Genomic DNA, 24,277 nt, shown 5'->3' on the forward strand with positions numbered 1-24,277 from the left:
TATAAGCCTTTAACACCAAATGTGGCAGAAGACCTTCCAGAGAAAATACTTCAAAGGAATGGACCATTTCATCACCGAATAAACAAACTGCACTGTCACAGGATCTGCTGACCCTACCTGACCAGTCCTCCTGTTAAACTACACTGCGACACAGAGGCGACTGTGAACCACAGTATGTTTCTGCAGTTTGAATTTCCCTTGGGATCAATAAAGTATATCTTTCTCATATACTATAATCTGAAAATCACATAGTTTGTGATGATGTCTTACTCCCAGAGGGGGCAAAAAAAATTCCTATTGGTTACATGGTATTTTCTAGCAAACTATACCAAACTTTTGTATTACAACAGAAATCAGTTTGACAATACAGTCTGCATTAAATAGGCTGTTACTTCTCTATGGGATGTTGTGAAGTCATCTGATCTGAAAACAAGCTATTGATTATATTTAACATACAAAAATTAAAATAAAATCATGAACCTGATCATGTGGTGAGCTGGCTCTTGAGGTCCCTGGGCTACTACGATTATTAACTGCTATTAACAGCAAACATCAGCATATGAACATCTCCATTAAAGGGGCACAATGCAACTTTTCTGATTTATTGTGCTAAAAAAATACTAAGTATTTTTATTGTGAGAGGACTTGCCTGTACATGGAGATGGAAGCTCTATGCCATAATGTGAAACATCCCGTCATCATCTCATATAGTCTATAGGCCCACAAGGTGTGGTTTGGTAGGCTCTGTAGGCATATTAACAGAGGGAGGTAAAACAGCCAAAAACTGTACTCAAGTAAGAGTAACATTGCTTCAAAATAATATTACTCAAGTAGAAGTACAAAGTAGTGCTCCAAGAAAAGTTAAAAAGTATTTGGGAAAAATACTACACAAGTAAGAGTAATTTAAAATGTAACTGTCTGGACATATGATTTATAATTTGAAGGCCAAATATTATGGTGAACCAAATTTGGTATATAAAAATGAGACAAACCAAATCATATCTGAAGGAGCGTTGCAAGAAACACAAATTATTTCATATTGTCAACATAAAGCTCAAGTCATGAATTACAACTCTTATTCAAGAGTACTGTTACTTCAATAAAAATATGACTTAAGTAGGAATAAAAGTATGTTGCTCTAAAAATGCTGTAAAAAGTACTAATTCAGAACAAACAGTACCACACTCAAAATGTTTATTTACCACATACACATCAAACATGTGTTATTTGGTCAAAAGAGGAAGCTGGTTTTAATCACAAATATAAATCACATTATAATACAAAGTTAAAATTAAAAAAAAAAAATCACAAATTGGTATTAGAACATATTTAAACGTATTTAAATTAGAACAAAACACTTCTTGAAAGGTGCACAATGTAACTTTTCTGACTGATATATGTTACCACTTTGTCAGAAATGTTCCACAGTATGGTATTAAACTTAACAAATCTGCATTTATTCAATGACATGTGTTTCATAGCTAACAAATATACAGGCGCTAGTTTATGCCATATAGTGAAACATTCCAGCAAAACCAATAACATCTCCATGGAGAGAAAAATACTTCGTCCACCAGAAAAGTTACACAGTACAGCTTTAAATGAATTAATCACATCAATAACAAAGATCAAAATACTGATGGTTAAAGTTCTTCTGGAGCTTGGGTCAAAAAACAGAAACAGATGTTCTTTCTGACCCCTCCCCACTTTACATATTTCCTTACATGTTCCATTGTCCTACCAATAAACCAAATGTCCACAGCACCATAGGGCCCCTGGGAACCTGTACTTTTTAAATTAACTTAATTTAAAAAGTTGGTTTCAAGCTAGGCATTTGTACTAAAAAGTAAACTGTGTGAATAATTTCAATAAAATAAAATCTAAATATGCCAGTTGAGAGATTTTAAAAAGTTTGTTTGAAATTTTTATTTTAAAAAAACATTCATTTTATTCTGTTTTAAATTTAAATGCATAACATTTCTGATGTAGGGTACCTGCTTGTCTCAAATTTTAAGGAATAAAAACTCCCATATAAATAAATGCTAATGCAATACTGGACAGGTTGAGCAAACAACTCCATGGGGACAAAAAGGCAACTTGAAAAGTTCCACAGTCCACCTTAAATTTTATATGACAGTTTTACTTTCATTTGATTTTACTAGTGTTATAGTAGGACAAGTAATGCAAAATTTGTCCAATGGCATCTGACATTTCTCTAGACTTGTGACCAATAGTATATTTTTGTTCAAATATGTGGCAAAGTCCACAAATTCTATTTATGGTTTGTTTTTTGTTTTTTTAAAGGTACATTTGTAAAAAGGGGGGAAAAAAACAGTCCTGTTTTATTCGACACTACAGCTAACAGTGTAGTTTAGATCTGTATTCCATGTTCTGAAAAGTGAGTTCTGTATTAGTTTGTCAGAGTTTTCATCAAGTCTTCTAGACCACAAGTTAAAATGGGAACTTTGAACAGTATCCTATTAAGCAAGGCAAGTTTATTTGTATAGCACAACTCATACACGAGGTAATTCAAAGTGCTTTACAGAATAAAAAAGCCATTAAAATAACAATACAACAAATCAAAACATAAATAATCACAAATAATTAAATTAAAATTAACATTAAAGGAGAAAAAAAGAAGAAAAAAAACCTTTCAGTCATATGCACAGCTAAACAGAAGAGGAGGATCCCATGATCCACAGCGTCAAAGGCAGCACTCAGATCTAACAGGATCAAGACTGAGACTTTGCCTGCATCAGTGTTCAGGTGGATGTCATTTGTCACCTTGATAAGAGCAGTCTCAGTGCTGTGGTGGGGTCTAAAACCTGACTGGAAGACATCAAAGGAGTTGTTCATTTGGAGAAAGTTAATAAGCTGTTGGTAAACAACTTTTTCAAGGACTTTGCCTAGAAATGCCAGATTAGAGATTGGTCGGTAATTCTTCAATATTGTGGCATCAAGACTGCTCTTCTTTAGGAGAGGCTTGATAACCGCAGTTTTCAAAGCTCTTGGGAATGTTCCAGATTGAAGTGACATATTAACTATACAAATAAGTGGTGACAGTAAACTGTTGAGCACAGACTTTAGAAATTTAGTGGGTAATACAACGAGGCAGCATGTAGATGAACTCAGACTGATGACGATCTCTTGGACAGTTTTGTTAGTTCTTTCAGTTAGTCAGCTTTAAGTGTCTAGGTGGCTGCAGGGTTCTTATTTGTGTTGTGGAACTGATGGCATTTTTAATGCCCTGAACCTTGTCATTAAAGAATACTGCAAACTCACTGCACTTAGATGTGGAAATTAGTTCTAACAGCAGCGGAGCTGGGGGATTTGTTAATCTGTTTACCGTTGCAAATAGGACATGAGAGTTGTTACTGCAACTTCCAGTAATGTCAGCAAAATACCTTTGCCTTGTTCTACATAAACTGTGGTTGTACATGTGCATCTTTTCTCTGTAAATCTCATAATGAACCTGGAGCTTTGACTTGCTCCATTCGCGTTCGGCCCTTTGGCACTCCCTTTTCTGTGCCCTGACCGAGTCATCATTCCTCCATGGCGCTTTCTGCTTATCTTCATTGGCGCAATGGTGTCCAGAACATTCAAAACACTCGAAGTTACATATTTTCAAAGTGTATCATTTCCATGAACAGTGCACCTGTTTTATCATTTATGTGTCTCCTTCGAACAACTACAGGACCAGCCACTCATCTGGGAATAACAGACAGGTCAAAGAAGACACAGAAATGATCACACAGAGCAACACCCACCACACTGACATTTGAAATACTTACTCCTTTTGTAATGAGCAGGTCCAGAGTGTGCCCTCTGTTGTGAGTGGGCTCGCTGACATGCTGAGTCAAAACAAAGAATACAAGGACATAACTGAGCTCTTCTAGCGTTTCTGTCAAAAACATTATCCACATGTACATTAAAATCACCTGTAATGACTAAACCATCAAAGTCTGTGCATACGACTGAAAGATTTTCAGCCATATACAAACCTCCCCAGCACAGTTTTATTGATGATTTTACTAAGTAGAGGATGGAGGATGATTGTTTTAGCTCCATTTTAAGGGAAACACACTCAAAAGATTAAAACACCCCAAGTAACAACCTGTGAGTAACTAAAATATCTTTAAAAAACGCACACACACCACCATTCTTTTTGTTTGCTCGTGTTTCAGATTCAAATTTGAAGTTGGGTGGAGTTGATTCCACTAGAATTGCATTACCTGTGTTTTTGTCAAGCCATGTTTCGGTTAAAAATATAAAGTCAAGATTAAAAGAAGAGATAAAATCATTAATTCAAAATGAATTGTTACATAAAAATCTGACATTGAGCACAGCAAGTTTTAAATTAGTTTCAGTAGGACTGGATATTATCGTCTTACAGGGAATGTGAACTAAATTTCTCTGATTGGACAGTCTAACTGTCCTTCTGTTAATCAGTCTACGTGGTGTAACTGTAGATATAGCTCCATCACAGGGCCTCAGCATGATATTATCTTTATCATGACTGTATGTCCTGAGACAGCAGAAGCCCTGTGTGTCCTAGCTCTTGATGATAACAGTTCTGGAGGAATGCAGGAAAGGGCGAGCAGGGAAGAGTTCCGGTGAGGGACCAGGTAAGGGCCAAGGAGGTGGAGCAGGTGAGTTTGGGTGAGAGACAAGGGGGGATAGGTGGGTAGGGGGGAGAGTTCAGCATAGTTGATGCCAGAACTCTTGATCATGCTATACAGTGGTATAAAATGTTCTGATGTCAATGATTTGTGAAAAAATACATTTTCTGTTTGCATATTAACATCGACATCAATATGTGACAGTGTTTGTAAGCTGTATTTTGAGTGACATAACTATATTAGCATTGTCTTTTATCACTGGGTGCATTGGCTTTGCATTCTTGTCTTGAAAGTAGCAGTCATCCTCTTCCCTGAAACTATATATCCGAATATCCAAGCTTGTAGCTCATTAATTTGTTGTTGATAGTTCTGACAGCATTCACAGAAAGAATTAATTTGGTTTCTTCCCACATCTCATCTTCCCTAAATATATTGCTAGCTCGTCAGAAATTTTATTAAAAAAATGTAAAAATGGTTCTTGTTTTACTTGAAAATCATAACCAAACACATCTTCCCACACTGGAAGAGGTACAATGATTAAAAAGCAAAGTAAAGAAGGAAGCAACAGGAGCAAGCAAGGTTTTCTTCTGTATTCTTCAGAAGCAGGAAGCTATTATTAAATTGAAATTAAAGGGCCCATTTTATGCTCTTTTCTAATCTGTTCTATGTTGTTTCCTTATCAAAAACATACCCCAAGCTTTGTTTTGTTTCATTTCCACATATTTAACTCACAAACCCTGCATATTTAGGGTGAGTTATTCTCTCAAATGGAAAACTCTCTGTTCCACCTCGTGATGTCATGTGGTAGTACAGAAAGTGCTCCACTGTGTTTTTAGAATCCACACACCTTCACTAGAATCATTTGGATAATTTCAGCCCTGGAAATGGCTATCTCTATGAAACTAAAGGTAAAAGGGGCTGTTAGCTTGAAAACTATCCTTTCGAGACAACACAAGGCAAAACAGAGCATTTTGAGTTTTGGAGATGTAGACAGATTGATGGATTACTCAAACATGTGTGAATGAAACAAAACACAACTCCAGGTATGTTTCAGAGGAGGTAACAACATTCAAACTGGTTCAAAGATCACAAGGACCTTTTGGGATATTTTTCCCTTGTGGTTCAGCCCTAGGTGCATGTGCTTTATAAATAAGGCAAATTCTCATTTAAATTCTCATTTAAATACATACATTCACTATCATCATTCACAGTACAGAAAGAAGGTAGAGGTTTTGTCCCTGGTTTGGGTCCACTTTAGACAGGTACAGTTTACACTGTAAGGAGCCTGGAGGCCCCTGTTTATAGAAGCCTGCTAATTAGTATTTCACTCTCACAGCCTTATGCTCACAGTCCACACATCGAGCAGTCAGACCACTGCCCAAAGAGAGGATGATCAGCTGCGATATGGTGTCCAGATCAAGATGGAATGGTCAGTTGGGGTCTAGCGGTCAGATCCCAGCCCATGTGGTCAGCTGAGGTCAGTGGTCAGTGCAGGTCTCCTGGAGGTTGGTAATGTACGTGGCGGACACCTTCCACAGCTCCTGTACACAAAACAGTAGAAAAAAAAAAAAATATATATATATATATATATATGCACCAGGCAAAATTACTGGTCAGATTTGTAGAGAGGTCATCCCACTCACAGTAAGAATTACTGTCTTTAGCTGAGTTGTGCTTTAAAACAGCTGTGTTTACATTTTTTTCCTAATGTTCAAAGTGTGTGATTACTGTATTGAATAACTGATTTGTCCTGACATATCCTATTACCGTATTTTCCGGACTATACGTTGCTTCGGAGTATAAGTCGCACCAGTGGAAAAATGTGTAATAATGAAGAAAAAAAACATATAAGTTGCACTGGACTATAAGCCACATTTTGGGGGAAATTTATTTTACAGAATCTGAGACCAAGAACAGACATTTTATCTTTATAGGCAGGTTATAATAATAACAATAAAATAAAATAAAGAACAACAGGCTAAATAGCAGTACAGCATGCTAATATAACGTAACATATGCTGGCTTGTCCCCAAAATGAGAGAAACGAGAGTTCTTTTCACTGCTGTTTACTTTGGTCTTACTTCTTCATCACAGTTCACAAGGTAGAACTAGCAAACACATAAAATATAACATAAGCTCTGGCTCATATTACATATACACACAAAATTGCATATGAATGCATGGAAAATATACATACCAATTTGGCCTGCTAGTAAATAAACCAATGAACTGAAAACTTTATATTTTATTTTTCAATTGTTTCTTGAATAGTGCTGTCGGGTAATACTTCACGTAAAAGACTGAACCAGAAAACAGGAAGTAGTGTTCATGACCTTAAACTAGACTTATGATAAACTAAACATTTACAATATTGTTCCAAATGAAAAATTATCACCTTCATGGTTTTATAAATGAAGGGGAAATAAATAAGGGGAAATTAAATATGAAATGTATAAAAGAAAATGAGCCAAGTTAATTTTCTTACAGGTATTACAAACACAACAACACCTTCTAGTGGTCAAACAAGTGAACTGTAACATGCAAAATCAACCATTACCTTACACTTACATAAACACGTACATGAGGCATGGGGAGTAAACTGAATACGTGTCTGGTATGCTAACGTAAGACATTAACAGTTAATCAGATAACTAAAGCATAAAAAAATGTAAAATGAAAGTTTACTCTCGATCTCACTCATCACTAAATCCATTGAATTCTTCATCCTCAATGTTGCTTCTCAACAACTCTGCCTGCTCCGGAAGTAGATGGCTGTCATACTGGTAAACAAGCCTAGAGTGCCCTCATGCAGTTGTCACTGTGACAATAACAAAGATGGGAAGTCACATATTTTACTAATTTCACATGTAAGTCGCATCTGAGTCGAAACTATGAAAAAAGTGCAACTTATATTTGGAAAATACGGTAATATTGTTTTTAAAAGTCCTGACAGAACAAGTAATATCTACAACAGCAAATGGTGCTAGTGGCTAAGGCTTAGTATCGGATTTTGAAACAAAACTACAAACTACAAAACCTGCACTTATTATACTTGAAATAATTTAAAAGATACTAAAAATACTTTTCAGTGACATGTAATTCATTTTAAGGTGACATAAACCAAAATTGTGTTAAAGCTACAATATGTAACTTTCTTGAGGTGGCACGTCATCTGCATGATTCCATAGAAATATAAAGTTAAAGCCTTGAGGTTTGTGGAGATGCGAGCCCACTCACAGTAAGTCAATAAAGTTTTTCAGTTTTTTTGGTACAATAAAACAGTATTGTCACAATGCTAAAATTTCAAACTCGATTTAGATACGTGCTTCTATATTAGTCAAATTTTTTGGCTATAAAGTTACATACTGTGGCTTTAAATGCACTGAATAGTGAAATCCCTATAGACACCCAGCTTAATGATGTGTGTTAACTCCCTGTGTGCTCCTCACCAGCTGGTCCATGCGCTCGTATATGAGGCTCTGGGGAAATCTGGGGGCCACACTCTGGGCGTTGAAGCGGACGGGCCCCTCGAGGTCCTGGAGCTGCTGTAGACAGTGGTGGAAGTGCTCGTAGGCCTCGCAACAGACCTCTAGGTGGCGTAGAGTGAAGTTCAGCCTAACACAATAATACAACATGCAAAGTTTACATGCAAAGTGACCAGGTCATCTACGACTGAAACATAAAGTGCACATGTCAGGTTAGATCACTCTTCTTACTAAACACTAAGAGCATTAGATTGCAGATTTGGCTATAAACGCTATTTGACCATTTTTTAGGTTTAGAATTTCACTTGAAAATCAACCAGGTGTTTGTTGGTTTTCAGATGTTAGAATGTGATGATGTCATACTCCTACATTGGAACAGAGCCAGATTTCCCTGTTTATTATATTACACTTTGCCTTGAAATATTCAAAAGGTAAATTCACAAATGTTGAACCAGATCATTTCTATCAATGACAGATGCATTGTATTACAAAATCAGCATTTTTTAATTAAATATTATTGGCCTATAGAATGTTGTGATGCCATCAATAGCTGGGTTTCAGATGACATCACAACCTGACATCACAGGCCCATTTTATTTAATACAGATAGGGGCAGCCATAGACATTATATATAAAAGGACATAGCTAATCTGTTAGCTGCCACGTTCCAAATAGTAAAGGAGGATTGGCGTGCTTCTGGCTTCATCGACTCTGGCTCTAATTCACTTTCTATTGAAAAATTGTCACCCCTCTCTCTTTAACTGCTGCTGTCAGGCTCATCATTTTGGTCTTAGAATGTTCTGATGTTTTAATTTCGCTATAAATTTTATTTTGTCCATAAATCAAGATATGAAATGTTAATAACAGAGCAATGAGGCACCATCTTTCTCCAAGGTCACTCTCGCTAATGCTAGCAACAGGTTTGATTAACTGCGTTACTAAGCCCCTGTCCCCTGCTAAACCAGCAGTGCAGGTGTTACTTTAAATAGCCTCGCTCCGGATTGGCACTTTGGTTACTATGATACTTGAGGTTGGAATTCCAAATATGGAACTTGGTTCCTAATTGGTCCCTTTAACTGCTAGGCTCAATGAGTTTAATTTGACTGGAGCTAAACACTATGGGTGGCGTCACACTTCCTTAATACACTTCTTTATACAGTCTATGGGGGCAGTTAATCTTGTTCAAATGCAGATTTCTGTTGTAATACTGTGAGTTCCTGGGTCTAGCCACTAACAGAAGTGATCATGTTCAATATTATTGTTGAATTAATGTTTAAAGAGTCAACAAAATGTATTTCTTGGATGTAAATTGTTCCTAAGGTTAGGATATAATTCTGAGTCTCCCTAGTGTGTCATTTCAAATCAAGTTTATTTCTATAGCATATTTAAAACAACTTCAGCTGACCAAAGTGCTTCACATAAAAGCCAAGAAAACAAGCTAACAAGTTTACTCTCAATCTCACACCAAATCACTAAATCAATTTTTTCATCCTCAATGTCACTTCTGAACTCTGTCAACTCCGGAAGTTCATATATAAATCGCATCTGAGCATAAGTAGCACCCCCCCACCTAAATTATAAGTTACTGATGAGGATGCGTACCTCTTCTCGATGGAGATGTAGACGTCACAGCTGTGGGTGAGGCTGGAGCAGAGCTGGTACAGGGTCCTGAAGAAGGCATCAGTGAGGTCATCATCATACACCACTGTGAGAGGAAGAGTATGTACAGAGTCATATCTCATAGACTACCGGTAGTCCTCTGAGGTCATCATTATACACCACTGTAAGAGGAAGAGTATGTTCTCAGTCATGATACTTTACAGCTGCTGTCATCATTGTCTTTTAACATAATCTAGACAGAAAGAACTGACTTAGATGGAACCACAACAGGTGAGCTACCAGTTTTTCAGCTAGTCACTCTCACCTTTTTGTTGAAAATCATAGGTTCCTGAAAATGTGGAATTTTCTTGAGCTTTCAGACAATCTAAAAAGTTACTTGGCAGTGTTTGCTAATGTGTGCATTGTGTCACCATGTTAACTAATGAACATTCCACCAAAGACATACATGTGGTGCACTCAAAAGTACTCATATCTTATAGTCCTGTCAGTCAATGTAACTGACAAATGATATTCAGTAAACACGTTTCAGTCTAATTCTTACTTCTAATTGAGTGGTTTTAATAGTTCAGTATTTCGCATCTGCCAGTAGAGTAAAAAGCTACTGACCCTTCATTGTCAAATAAAAAATTTCAAGCTCATAATAATCAGGAGTGTGGTTTTCTACTGCACTGTCACTATCACACTGACCGTCTGCAGCGATGATGACTGTGGTGTGGTCATACAGGTCAGCCACCTCCTCCTCGCTCCAGCTGAACTCCTCCTCCGGATCTGCACCATACAAACCCACACACACCCACACACACACCCCCACACCCACACACACACACACATTAACGTTAGTTCTGAATATATCTAATTGCTCAAATCTGCTGCTTGTTAAAATATCACTATAAGGTGAAACATTTCTCCATAAAACCTCTGTGTTCCTGTTTCTATTTTTAAGGTGCTTTGGATCAATATTGCACTACGTATGTATAGTTTAATAAAAAATACCATATGTCTTCTTTAAAGAATGTTATACAAATCACCAACAGTGGCCGTTACTTTCACATCTCTGATACTAAAAAGGATGGTCTTATGTTCTGAGCTCTGATGAGAGTGAATATGCCGATTATTATTCCAACATGAATGAAACAATATACTACTTCAGGTATCTTTGTCAAGGGGTGAAGGCTGCATGTCCTTAAGACTTGAGTGCTTAAGCCAAAAAGTGTTTAGGGTTGCATATCTTCATTTAAAAAATATTAGGACATAAATACTCATATTTTAACTGCCTACAACTAATAAGAACAAATGAGGAAAAGCTAACGCGTTTGAAGAACAACTCAGAACATCTGGAGGTCAGGGGGTGTGGGGGAGGAGCTTTGAGGCTGTGTACCTGTGCAGAGGTCACGCTGAAGCCAGTCCAACTGCCTCACTTTCACCTCCCCTCCTAAGGACACACACATAAACACATGCAGACACACACACAAGCATAAACATAAGCAAGGTAAACTGTACCTTAAAGGTTCTATTTTATGCTAAATTAACGCCTGTGAGCTTTAAGTCATGTTAGTGTTGTTACCTCAAAAAAAAACAAAACCTGGACTTGTATTTTGTTTCATCCACACATGCTTGAGTTACCCTTTATTATTAGTCTGTCTACATCAAAGCTCAAAATGCTCTGTTCCAGCTTGCGATGTCATGAAGAGGTAGGTTCAAGTTAACAGCTCCTTTTACCTTTAGTTCAGTAGAGACTGACAATTCCAGGGCTAAAATTATCCAAATGATTCTAGTGAAGATTTAGGGAGTTTAAAAAAGACAAAGGAGCATTTCCTGTATTACCACATGGCATCACAAGGTCAATTAGTGTGTTTTCTGTTTGAGAGGAGAACTAAATAAAGAGCCTAAATATGTAAACATTGTGTGTTAAACATGCATGAATGAAACAAAACATAACTCCAGGTCTGTTTATGATGAGGAAACAACATTATAACATAGATTAGAAAATAGCATAATATAGGCCAATACAACTAATACAAGTACCGGTAATACAACAATCTGGGGGTGCACAATATACCAAAAAATTAACATCACGATTTTCTTGGAGCCAGATCACGAATGTTATTTATCACGGTTCAAGTTGTTTTTAGTAACATTATAATGCCTTGAAGAGGTAACTAAAGTCAACTGTTTCATACATCATTGCAATTTTTAAATTCCAAAAAAAGGCAACTTTTACCCTGATAATAACACTGATTTAGCTCTCCATGCATTTGGGAAGGCATAGCACGAGTAGCACTTCTTGCAATTATTTGTGGTGTGGTATCAGTTAATTTTGTTCATGGCATTTGTCAGATCACAGCTCAAAACCTCAAATCATAAGGTTCAAAAATATTTACAAATGGATATATAAAACTGCTACTTGTGATCAACTTTACATCAGCTTATCAGAGTACCCAGTCTAAACCAGGCACCCGTTTTCCTAGTGACGTCTCTAAAAGGCCATGTACACGATTGTCTCCTATGTATTTAAGCACAGTTTGTCTTTGCCGAGTACTGTAGTATCTGAGTATTGTATAAGTAGCTCTTGAGGTCAAAATAAGTCTACAGCTGCTCCACATCTAATTATAAAGCCTTTTACTGTCAGATACCTAGGAAGTGTGCTTTAGCATGCTAGTTATTTCTGCTATTTACCGTGGTCGCAAAACTCCAATCTGGTCTCTGAAAGTTGTGAAAAGTGCTTATAAACTCATTGTTGTGAATAATTAGGATGTCCAGAAGACATAAGGTAAGTGAGGAATAACTTTGGACCACTGCAAACTGCTTAAAATGAACTAGTTTGGTTTTCCAAGATTTTAAGACAGTAAAACTCAGGTACAGTGCCTGCTACTTCCCAGCCAATTGATTTGATAAAGCTGATAGAAAAACAGAGTAATGGTGGTCTATTAGTTTGATATAATGATAGTTTTCTTCAGGACTAACCCAGGACTAGTTCTGATATAGTTTCTCAGAGTGGTGCAGAATTCTCACCGCTGAGCTCCATCATGTGTTTGTTCAGAGAGATATTTCTTCTGCACATGCTCAGTAGGTCCTCTCCCACATCTGCACACAACACACAATTAGCCCAGATCAGAGGTTATAGAGGTCAGAGATTAGGAGTAGAACACAGAAGGGGGTGGGGCACTGACCAGTGCAGTAGACTCTCTTAGCCACAGTTGCAGTCAGGATGCTGGTCAGACCAGTGCCTCCTCCCAGCTCCAGAACTGTGGCCCCCCTGAATGTCCTGGGCTCTGACAGGATGAAGTCTGCCAGGAACAAGGCTCCCCGCCATACCTAGACATATACACCCGTCAGTCACACCTGTTACACCTGTACAATCACACACCTGTCACTCAAGGCCCTGCCCATACCTGTACAGACAGACCTGTACAGACAGACCTGTACAGACAGACCTGTACATACATACACACGTCACTCAAGGCCCCATTCACACCTGTACATATACGCCTGTCACTCACACCTGTCACCCACACCTGTCACTCAAGGTACCACCCACACCTGTACATACACCTGTTACTAAAGCCCCCACCCACACCTGCACATACATTTCTCACTCAAGAAACCACCCACACTTGTACATACACACCTGTCACTCAAGACCCCACCCACACCAGTACAGACACACCTGCCACTCACGGAACCAATCACACTGGTACACACACATTTGTCACTTAAGGAACCACCTGCACATACACCTGCAACTCAGGGGCCTGCCCACACCTGCACATACACCTGTCAATGAAGGCCCTGCCAACACCTGCACACACACATGATGCCAGGGGCCAAAACGCGTACACCTCTCCCTCACAAAGTCCAATACCCAGGACTATGAGGTAAGAAAACTACTACATGATCCTCCTCCTGCAGGTGAAACAGACCTGTGGGCTCACTAATAGGAATTTTTAGAGCCGCTCAGTGGACTATCTTGTCATACATTTACAAATTCAAGGTAAAAGCAGACTCAATAGCTGCTTGCATTGTCTCCTGGACCTGTAGTTATGAAAACATTTAAGAACTTGTACCTTACTTTTACCTCTTCTAACTTAAGTATACGCAGTTTACTCCATGCATACAGTAGCCTATAGTGTAAACAGACAATTTTATCCAATCAGAATCATCGTTGGATGAGAACTATAACAAAACAACTGCCTGTGGCTATCCCAGACAGTTGTTTCTCTATTATGGTTCAACATCAGAGTGAGAAAGGGGCCGATCCACAGGGACAGTTCACTCACCTGCTTGCCCACGTCCTCCAGTAGAGTGGCCATAGTGTGCTCTGTCAGGAGAAGACACAAGTTAGTATTGATGAACAGACATAACAAAAAATACATTATGATTGCATTATAAGTAGTTAAGAAAAAAGTTTTTATGCAGACTGTGTTCGCATGATGACTTAAATTTACATACATATTTACCATATAGTTACCAAAATTTTCGGACTATAACTCACACTTTTTTTCATAGTTTGGCCGGGGGTGTGACTTATTCTCAAATGTGACTTATATATGAAATTATTAAAATATATAATTTCACATCTTCGTTATTGTCACACTCGCAACCACGTGAGGGCATGCTAGGCTTGTGTACAAGTATGACAGCGATTTTAGTGATTTGGAGTGACATCGAGAGTAAACTTGTTAGCTTGTTTTTTATACTTTAGTTATCTGATTAACTGTTAATATGTTACATTAACATACCAGACACTGTCTATGCTTCCTGTAGCTGAATAAATATAAATGTGTTACGTTACCGTGGTTATCTGATTAACTGTTAATATCTTGACATAACAGACACGTATTCAGTTTGTCTATGCTTCATGTAGTTGAATAAATAAATGTGTTACGTTAGCGTGCTGTACACCTATTCAGCCTGTTGTTCTCTATTTTATTGCTATTATTATAACTTGCCTTTAAAGATAAAATGTCTGCTCTTGGGTTCGGATTTTGTAAAATAAATTTCCCCCAAAAATGCGACTTAAAGTCCAGTGCGACTTATGTTTTTTTCTTCATTATTATGCATTATTTTGCTGGTGCAACTTATACTCCGGAGTGATGTATAGTCTGGAAAATCTGGTATAGCATTTGGGTAGAAATGATAATCAGCCCTATATATCAGCAGAGCTTCTGGGCTAGTTTCAAATCAATCGACATCAGCCCAGTCAAAATATGTTCACTGTGTACTGTCTGCATCTAATTACAAAGTGTTTTATTGTGCAATAATCCGGAAGTGCACGTTAGCATGCAAGTTGTTGTTAGCTTCACTGAGATGACAAAACTCCACTCTTGGTACTGAAAATTGCAATTAAAAATTCATCATGGTGAATAATCAGGATGCCTGTCAGAATGCATAAGCTAAGTGAGGAATAAATTGGACCACTGAAAAAAGTTTAAAATTAAGTAGTTTTTTCCCATTTTTAACACAATATATTATATTCAACAAAAACATTTATTTTGACTTTGATTCCCCACCAGATGGAAACGAAGGTTCCGTTTTTGCATAATAGGACCTTTAAGCATCTATAGCTGTATCCTTACCGATCATTATGACATCTGCAGATTCTGAGTTGTCCTCTGTGGGGTCCTCAGGGTCCTGGGGGTCAGTCTGACTCAGGAGCACTGGACACACCTCGTCTCGTCCACATTCAGGGGCCTGTCTCCGGGGCCTGGATAGTGAACAGCAACTTTACTTTATTTAATCTTTATTTCTTTTTTATGGGCGTCATGTTTAAAATACAATACAAGCAGAAAAACAAACAAAACAAACAAGTATACAAGTCCATATAAAAACATTAATAATAGGAGCAGGTGTGTGTATATCGTTATATTGTTAACAGATTATCAAATTGCAATTATGTGACCGACGTATCCAGTTGGTGACATACTGTTATAGTTCTAGTTTTACCATTTTAGTGCAAACTAGGTTAAACTGTGTAAGATTGTAATTTTAAATAACTCATAAACCAGATAATGTACTGAAATCAAATATAGCTTTTACTGATAACAACTGTAATTCTGATTTATTCTTAATTACAAAAACACTGGACATGATGGCCATGTTGTGTATGTTTTAATTTGGTGTTTTGGTTTACAAGATGATTATCCAATAAGAAAGCAGAATGATTCATCCTGAACTCTAGCTGGTGTAAACGTAACTGGACTCTCTCTGATCTAAACCTTCACTATCTAAACCCCCCGTACCGGCAGCCAATCATTAATCGGTGCTAGTGCAACCTCTGTAGCTCAGTGAGTGAATTCTGGAGGTTCTGAACTTTCACAGGAGACATGACCTGTCCATACACATGATGAAAAAAAGCATTTTGAGCTTTGGAGATGTAGACAGTGTAATAATAAAGGGTTACTCAAACATGTGTGAATGAAACAACACTTTTCCGGACATGGATAAAATGGATAAAAGTCGATTTCGCATAATATAGGACCTTTAAGCATCTATATCTATGCAGAATATGTGACACCACCAGGCCTAGGTACAGGTTCTATAATTGCACAAAAAGCAAGATAGTTTAATGCTATACTGTGGAACATTCCAGTCAAAGCTATAACAACATCATCATCATCATCATGACAAGCAGGTCCCATACGAAAAGTTGGATGCTGCACTTATGGCTTAACCCTATAGCATCGAAGGCTATCGTCGCCCATAGAGCGCGGTTGCGGACTTTCCAGCAGTGTAACTCCGCGCCCAGTCGTGCTCTCATGTAACTTCAAACGGCGTCTCAAAGCGGAGACATGGGGCTATCTAAATATTTTACCATCATTATGTAATCTGCCTCTGTTGTCCCTCGAAGGTGACGAATGTGAGCGTGGGTGCTGCAGGTATTTTCCCAGTCATTTATTCGATGCGTAAAAGAAAAAATACAGATGGATGTGTAAAATAGAAGTATTTGTGTGAAAAAAATGCAGTAAATTCTGATACTTCGTTTAAGATTATTTTTATGGCTAAAAAAAGAATAAAAGTCTAGGTGAGCTATACTGGCATTAGTGTGCTCAGTCCTTAAAGGGTTAAAAGTATATGACATATGCAGTATACAGTAAATTAAAGGTTCAATATGTGTCTCCTTGGAGATGCTATGTTCCAAAGTATGGCATTAAACGTACATAGATTGAGATAAGCAGGTGACGTCTTCATGCCAAGTTACAGATAAAATCCATGGAGGCTATCCAACTCAAAGTAAGAATGCATGTTTTTGAAGGTGTTTTTTAGCACTTGTAATTGAATAAATGCAGGATATTTAGGTAACTAGTGGAGACGAGCAGGTGGTAGATTCTCCGCTAGAAACGTTACATATTCTGCAAAATCAACTTTTCAGAGTTTTTAACCTTATTATAGTGGTTTCCCTTCTCTTTTACCCTCCCACAGTTTTCTAATGCAGACGTCAGCGGAGTAGTTTCTTTTATTGTTTTAGATGAATAGTGTGATTTAAAATGTCCAAATGAAACCATAATGATCAACTATATAGCAGATGCAAGCACAATAGGTCTTTAATATAAAATAATGAATAGGTCATGAGGAGTTCGGTACCGTATTAACTCAAAGTCTCCATCTTCATCCAACTCTAGGCTCTGGTCCTTCTCTGGGGACTTTGCTCTGCTCGGGCCCTCTCCAAAGTCACTCTTTTCTGGGGACTCTTTCACAGGACTGCCCCTCTCATCTGGGTCCCTTCTCATAGGACTGTTCCCCTCCTCTGACTCCCTACTCAAAGGACTGCCCCTCTCCTCGCTGTGGTCTGGATCCTTGGTCTGGTCCAGGACTTGGTCTCGAGACAGGATCCGAAACTTGGACATGAAGACTGAAGACAAGACAAGATTATATGGGGATGGGTGGTACTGATAAAAATGTATGTAATCTCAATATTTTTGCTACTCTCCCAATAATGATAACAGAAGGATACTTTTGTAGTTCATAAGAAATATGTTAAAATTGTATGTACCGGTACATGTTTTGGTTAAGAGGGAGTATTTTACTATTAATTGCTAAGACATAACATATTTAGATCACCATGTTACCTTTTATTCTTTTGAAAATGCTGTATTCATCAAAAAGAACGTATTAACAAGTTTAATAAGCTCACTTTCATTTTTGATGTCCTTTTGCTTTCTGTGTTAAGTCCCTCCCCTTTCACACCACTATCACAACACAATCAGCGCGCATCCTGCTAATGAAACTATTGCACATTGGGGTAAACATCAGGTGACGTTGTAGTGTACAGTTTTGAATGGTGCTTTTGTATATTTATGGAAAATTGTCGTGTGGGAGCATGGGTGATGTAGGCTTGTAGGCTGAACATTGCACAGAATCTTACAGCTAATTGTAAGGAGGGTTCAAACATACATGGATGAAAGCTGAACCTAATACCCTCTCTTCAAGGTTCAAGCATCATTTGAGGATTGTAAAATTTCACACAAAGCAGATGCACAATGCACACATATGACCTATTAACTTTGCGTCGCCTCTCCACAGATCTGACCTTTGTGGCGCCACTGGCCTGCCTCCATGGACATAGAGAAGTTTAATACGATACTGTGGAACACTCCAGGCAAAGGAAGCACATATTCTTTGAGACAATTCGACCTCTGCATACATGTTCTGAAGTGTCCCTGTGTGCCAGATGCCCTCCCTGTGTGTCAGATGCCCTCCCTGTGTGTCAGGTGATGCCATAAGACCAAGTTGCAGGTCAGATCTGTGGAGAGACTCATTCACAGTATGAAATCATGTTTTTCAAGGTATTTTTTTCAGCAATAAAAAATGTAATCGAATAAATGCAAGACAGAGTAGGTTAATGCCACACTGCGGAATATTCATGGTAAAGTAATAACATCTCCATGGAGACAGGCAAACGGTTGCCCCTCCACTATAAAGGTTACGAAGTGCACCTTTAAGTATTCATAAATCCAAGTATTTATAAGCCAAAAGCAGTAACTCCCAGTCCCTTTTGTACCTGGCTGTCCGGTGCGGTTGAGCCGGGTCATGAGGTGACGAGCACGCGGCTGCAGCATGTGCACGTCAGAGAGCACCGAGTCATGGTGGAAAGTCACACTGTCCATCCTTTGTCCACACTGAGAGGGAACACACAATAGAGAGGGGGAGAGGGTAAAGACAACAACTAAAGTGCGTATAACAGGTTTTGAACATTCTCTCATTTTGATTTAAAGACCCTGTTATGCAGAATGTACTCTTGTGAACTGTAACTCATGTTATGTTACCTCAACAAAAACATATTAGGAGTTGTGTTTTGTTTCATTCACACATGTTTGAGTAACCCTTTATAATTAGTCTGTCTATATCTCCAAAGCTCATGATGTCATGTAGGTGAAGTTTTGAAATTAACAGCTACATTTCACCTTTAGATTGGCAGTTCCAGGGCCATACTTCCTGTATTACCACATGACATCACAAGGTGGAACAGAGTGTTTTCTGTTTGAGAGAAGAAGGTAGCCTATATATACAATGTTTGTGTGTTGAACATACATCCATTCATTCATCCATTTCCTTTCACTTATCCGGGGCCGGATTGTGGGGGCAACAATCTAAGAAGGGACTCCCAGCCTTCCCTCACCCCAGACACATCCTCCAGCTCCTCCGGTGGGACCCTAAGGTGTTCCAAGGCCAGCTGAGAGACATAGTCCCGCCAGCATGTCCTGTAAACCACCTGGTCATACAGGGACTCGACAGCCCTTAGCAACAGGTCCCGGGCCCCATACTCCCAGAGTGCCCCTCAAAGGACTCCATGAGGGACATGGTCGAATGCCTTCTGCAGATACACAACACACATGTGGACTGGTTGGGCAAACTTCCATGAACCCTTGTGGACCCGATGGAGGGTATAGAGCTGGTCCACTGTTCCGCAACCGGAACGAAAACTGCACTGCTCCTCCTGAATCCGAGGTTCAACTATTGGTCGGATTCTCCTCTCCAGTACCCTGGAATAGATCTTGCCAGGAAGGCTGAGGAGTGTGATTCCCCTGTAGTTGGAACACACCCTCTGGTCCCCCCCGACATGTCAGCCAAGACAGCCCCACAACATCCAGAGACCTATGCTGCTCGGGACAGATCTCATCCCCAGTTGAGGTCAGCAGCTCTCTGCCTGCACCATAAACAATATTTGTGAAGCACTGCTTCCCCGTCCTGAGGTATCGAACGGTTTTCCAGAATCTCTTTGAGGCCGTCTGATAGTCCTCCTCCATGGCCTCCCTAAACTCCTCCCAACCCTGAGTTTTTGCCTCTGCACTCACATGAGCCACAGCACACTTGTCAGCTGTCTCAGGAGTCCCACAAGCCCACAAGGCTCGATAGGACTCCTTCTTCAGCCATCCATTACTTCTGGTGTCCACCACTGGGTTCAGGAGTGGCCACTGAGACAGGCACCGCAGATCTTGTGAACACAGCTACAAACAGCCGCATCAACAACAGAGGTGGAGAACATGGGCCACTCGGAATCCATGTCCCCAGCCTCCCCCAGGATTTGGGAGAAGCTCTCCCAGAGGTGTAAGTTGAAGGCCCCCCTGACAGAGGGCTCTGCCAGATGTTCCCAAAAGACCCTCGCGATACGCTTGAGTCCGCCAGGTCTGTCCAGCTCCGGCCCGTTACTGATCCTCCCACAGTTGGTGGGTCCACGGGAGGACGGCCCCACGTCACTTATTCGGGCTGAGCCCGGCTGGGCCTCTTAGGGAAAGGCCCAGCCACCAAGCGCTCGCTGTCGAGCACCCACCCCAGGCCCGGCTCCAGGGTGGTGCCCCGGTAACACCAGTCCAGGTGATGTAGCTAAGCTTCGTCTTCCTCTCATCATAAAGGGCTTCTGAACCGCTCTTAGTCTGACCTGTCCCCCTAGACCTGTTTGCCACCTGCGTTACTGTTTGACAGGTGTACAGCCCCAGTCAAATTCCCCACCTGTGGAGCCGGGCGCTTGACACCAGAAGCAAGGGCCCACTTGGGGCTCGCCTCCCTGTCTCACCAGGTAAGTGGGAAAAAAATGATAAAATTTACACACAAGAAACTTTACTTTCGATCGAACCGTAGGGGTTCGGTGAGTCAGTCTCAGGGGTTCAGCGGAGGTCAAGACACGCACCCGACTCATATGATTCGCGGACTGCAAGTGTCTCCAGATTCTGGCCGTGTCCCAATTCGACAAATGCACCCTTTGATGTGCCTATCGAAGTACCTGCCCGACTTAAATGAGCCATTCGAATGGCATTTTTTTCTTTGTTTTTTTATTGTTTGTCAGGGACTGCAGATGAAATCTAGCTGTTTAGCTATAATCTGGTGCAGATCATCTCTGTTTTATGAGCATAATGTCTCTGTACATTGTCCCTTCTAATAATAAATAAAGACTGAATGCATAAAAACATGAAACGACATAACAAACAAAGCAAAGGAACAGACTTTGCTGTGAAAATAACATGAGAGTGGCCAAGGTGAAGCCACGCGTTTCTGAACTGGTCTCTCAAAGGCAACAGCAGAAGTCACACTGATTTGCAGTAAATATTAAATTATTATTCTAGCCTGATGGAAATTAGGTGATGGGTGTGTGTTAAAATGTTAAAAATAATACATTGCATAAATACAATAAGTTAATTATTGAAATACATAAGGTTAACAATGTAAATTATTTCAGTGTGATAGTATTAAAAAAGGTCATGACTTTGTGAAAAGTATGTATGTAATTTGTTGTGAGTTCATGCATTGTATTGGTTTTATTCTTTGAACACAGTGATGTTAATGCACAGTTCATTTTGTGCACCAGTAAAACACACATACTGTATGTCTCGAATTTGAAAAAAAAAAAAAAATATATATATTTTTCAATCAAGAACGGTTTGGCGAATATGTATATGAACCTGGTGGGGTTCAGTACCTCCAACAAGGTTAAGAACCACTGCTTTAAACATCATCATTCTGTGCACATTACATGAGTTGCTAGGTAACAGTTATGACATTCCCTAGCGTGATGTTCTAAGTAAAGGAAGTAAAAATTTAAACCTAAAAAATTGCTAAACTGGGAAGAAAGTGTCTTTTTTTTTTTTTTTTTGCAAATCTTAAAAATAATAATCTTAACTACGTTTTAGTAAAATGGGTAGTGTAAGCGCTCATAGGTCCTAAGTTTTGGCTTTATTTGACTTGAGTTTATTTCTACAATTAGGGTCAATATCCAGATCCCGTATCAATACAAAAGAAAAAGTCTAAAATAGTTTTAGAAACATGATCTTAAAAATATTATCATTGTCAATATTGCCCACTCCTTTCTTAAAATGTACAATATTTTTGACCTGATACTGTTCAGATATCGGCACCAACAATGAAAATTTAGCTGAATGGAATATTGGTTTCCAAATATGGGTACAACCAATATCCTGGTTGGGAATACACATTGATGTAATAAGACTACTGGTCGTAGATAGTCCAGAAAATCTCATGTTTGAATTTATTTACACAAAGGTGTTCTGTGGTTACTTTAGAGATAAATAAAAGCTAAATAACATATTTGGACGAGATTGCTTTTTTTAAATTATGCTGTTTTCAGTCTCTGCATTGGCATTGGTTGATATTGGTTATCGGCAAGATAGAACCAATACTATTGAAATCAGTATCGGAACTGAAAAAGCTGGTGCATCCCTATTAATTGACTTGGTTTGGTGGGATAGCACCTGTGGTAAATACTTACCATAGTTTTACCTCAGTTAAGTGGAAGTTTGTGAAGGAATGTTGACAGTTACAGGACGTACGAGACATACACACAAGAATACTCTGTGACACTTTAACAAAATATTTGTATTTGTCAATGTTTGTCCATTAAAAAAAAAAAGTAGTAGTAATTTATTAAAACCATTGTGTAAATTAGACAAGCTTTGACCTAGGGCTATAAAATTAACCACAATCACATTGAAATTTGAATGGACACAAATAGTAAATTGCAAAGGCTGCATTTGTTTTTTGTTTTTTTTGCAAGTATAATTTCCCCCACAAATGGCAAAATGTCCTGTCCTATTCTGCATAAAAATGCTAAGCCTGTAGTTTAGATCGTTACAAACATGTTCTGAAATGTGATTTCAGAAATGTTCTTGTATTAGTTCATCAGTTCATATTTCAGTCTTTTTGTCAAATTGCCTAGCGTTTAAAATGTGAACTTTGCACAGAATCCTATTATTAATAAATCACAAATCTAATCTCAGTTACAATCTTTGTCAGAAAAATCACAAGATATTTTTTACAAATCGTTCCCTACTTTGACCCAGTTATGGAATTATCTTGATGTTAATACGATGAACAAAATAAATCACCCACCTTTCTCCCAAGTCTCCGAGCTACTGCTGTCTTCACTGTCAATCCTTCACAATCTGATTTTAACCAGCCAAAGTGTGCAAGAAAGGACAGGACAGCCCATAGCACCCTAAGGAGCAGCACCCAGGGGCCACAGCAGAACAGACCAGTCATTCCACTTTGAGCTAAGCAAAAGCCAGTCAGTTTTAAACCGCAGGCTTTTATGTAAACTGACTTTTTTTCCTTCTAGTTTAAAGGACTTTGATGAGCTTATAACCATGTCAAACAGTGTTCCCTTCCATTAGAGAGGGGACAAAATTAACTGTTTGGAACCGTCTACTATGTTACACCAACATTGTTACCTCATCAAAAACACGCATACATTGTTTTTGCCGAATATAGCATTTTCAAAACAATAAAATGTATCATGGTGATTTAAATATGTGTTTGTGGTCAATACCGATACCTCTCTTTTACTTTAGGGTTGGGAATCATGACTTGATGCAATACTTGATACATGGCTTAGCTAGGGAAAGGAATGTAATAGCTGGAAATTTTGATATACATGTTGACAATAGCAGTGACTGCCTTGGTAATGCCTTCTGTGCTCTACTAGATGGTATTGGTTTTACCCAGAATGTGAACAAACCAACCCACAGTCACAAGCACACATTGGATCTTGTTCTAATATATGGTGTAGAGATCTGTGACATAAATGTCCTCCCTCACAACCTGATATTATCAGACCATTTTCTAATTACCGTATTTTCCGGACTATACATCGCTCCGGAGTACAAGTTGCACCAGCAAAAAAATGCATAATAATGGAGAAAAAACATATATAATTCGCACTGGACTATAAGTCGCATGTTTTGGGGAAATTTATTTTACAAAATCCGAGACCAAGAACAGACATTTTATCATAATAAAATTTATCAAATATCACAAGTTATGATAAGGCTGAATAGCAGTACAGTATGCTAATGTAACACATTTATATGTATTCAGCTACATGAAGCATAGACAATGAACTGAATACGTGTCTGGTATGTTAACGTAAGATATTAAACTGAAACTGGAGACATTTGCTGTTTACAGTTTCAGTGTACTTAGCCCCTCCCTCCAGATAGATATAAGACAGTGTCCACCAGCAGCTCAGTCTTTTACTATGGTAAGATATTATCAGTTAATGAGATAACTACGCTAATGTAACACATTTATATGTATTCATCTACGTGA

At 38.8% G+C, this 24,277-nt stretch overlaps 1 protein-coding gene across 1 annotated transcript in view; it reads right to left on the minus strand.

Moving 5' to 3' along the window:
• Positions 1-1,182: 1,182 nt before the first annotated feature.
• The window catches only part of mettl22 (methyltransferase 22, Kin17 lysine), a 28,779-nt gene continuing 5,684 nt past the window's right edge, over positions 1,183-24,277 (minus strand). The window contains exons 3-13 of the mRNA XM_033971121.2: positions 18,723-18,840; positions 17,306-17,573; positions 15,301-15,428; positions 14,002-14,042; positions 12,895-13,039; positions 12,737-12,808; positions 11,103-11,156; positions 10,412-10,492; positions 9,707-9,809; positions 8,069-8,234; positions 1,183-6,160 (exon numbers count right to left, since the gene is read on the minus strand). Coding sequence (XP_033827012.1) covers positions 6,098-6,160; positions 8,069-8,234; positions 9,707-9,809; positions 10,412-10,492; positions 11,103-11,156; positions 12,737-12,808; positions 12,895-13,039; positions 14,002-14,042; positions 15,301-15,428; positions 17,306-17,573; positions 18,723-18,840 — 1,239 coding nt within the window. The 3' untranslated portion in view covers positions 1,183-6,097. The remainder of the gene's footprint in view (positions 6,161-8,068; positions 8,235-9,706; positions 9,810-10,411; positions 10,493-11,102; positions 11,157-12,736; positions 12,809-12,894; positions 13,040-14,001; positions 14,043-15,300; positions 15,429-17,305; positions 17,574-18,722; positions 18,841-24,277) is intronic.

The sequence above is a fragment of the Periophthalmus magnuspinnatus genome, chromosome 8, assembly GCF_009829125.3.
Source record: "Periophthalmus magnuspinnatus isolate fPerMag1 chromosome 8, fPerMag1.2.pri, whole genome shotgun sequence".
NCBI classification, from domain to species: Eukaryota; Metazoa; Chordata; class Actinopteri; order Gobiiformes; family Gobiidae; genus Periophthalmus; species Periophthalmus magnuspinnatus.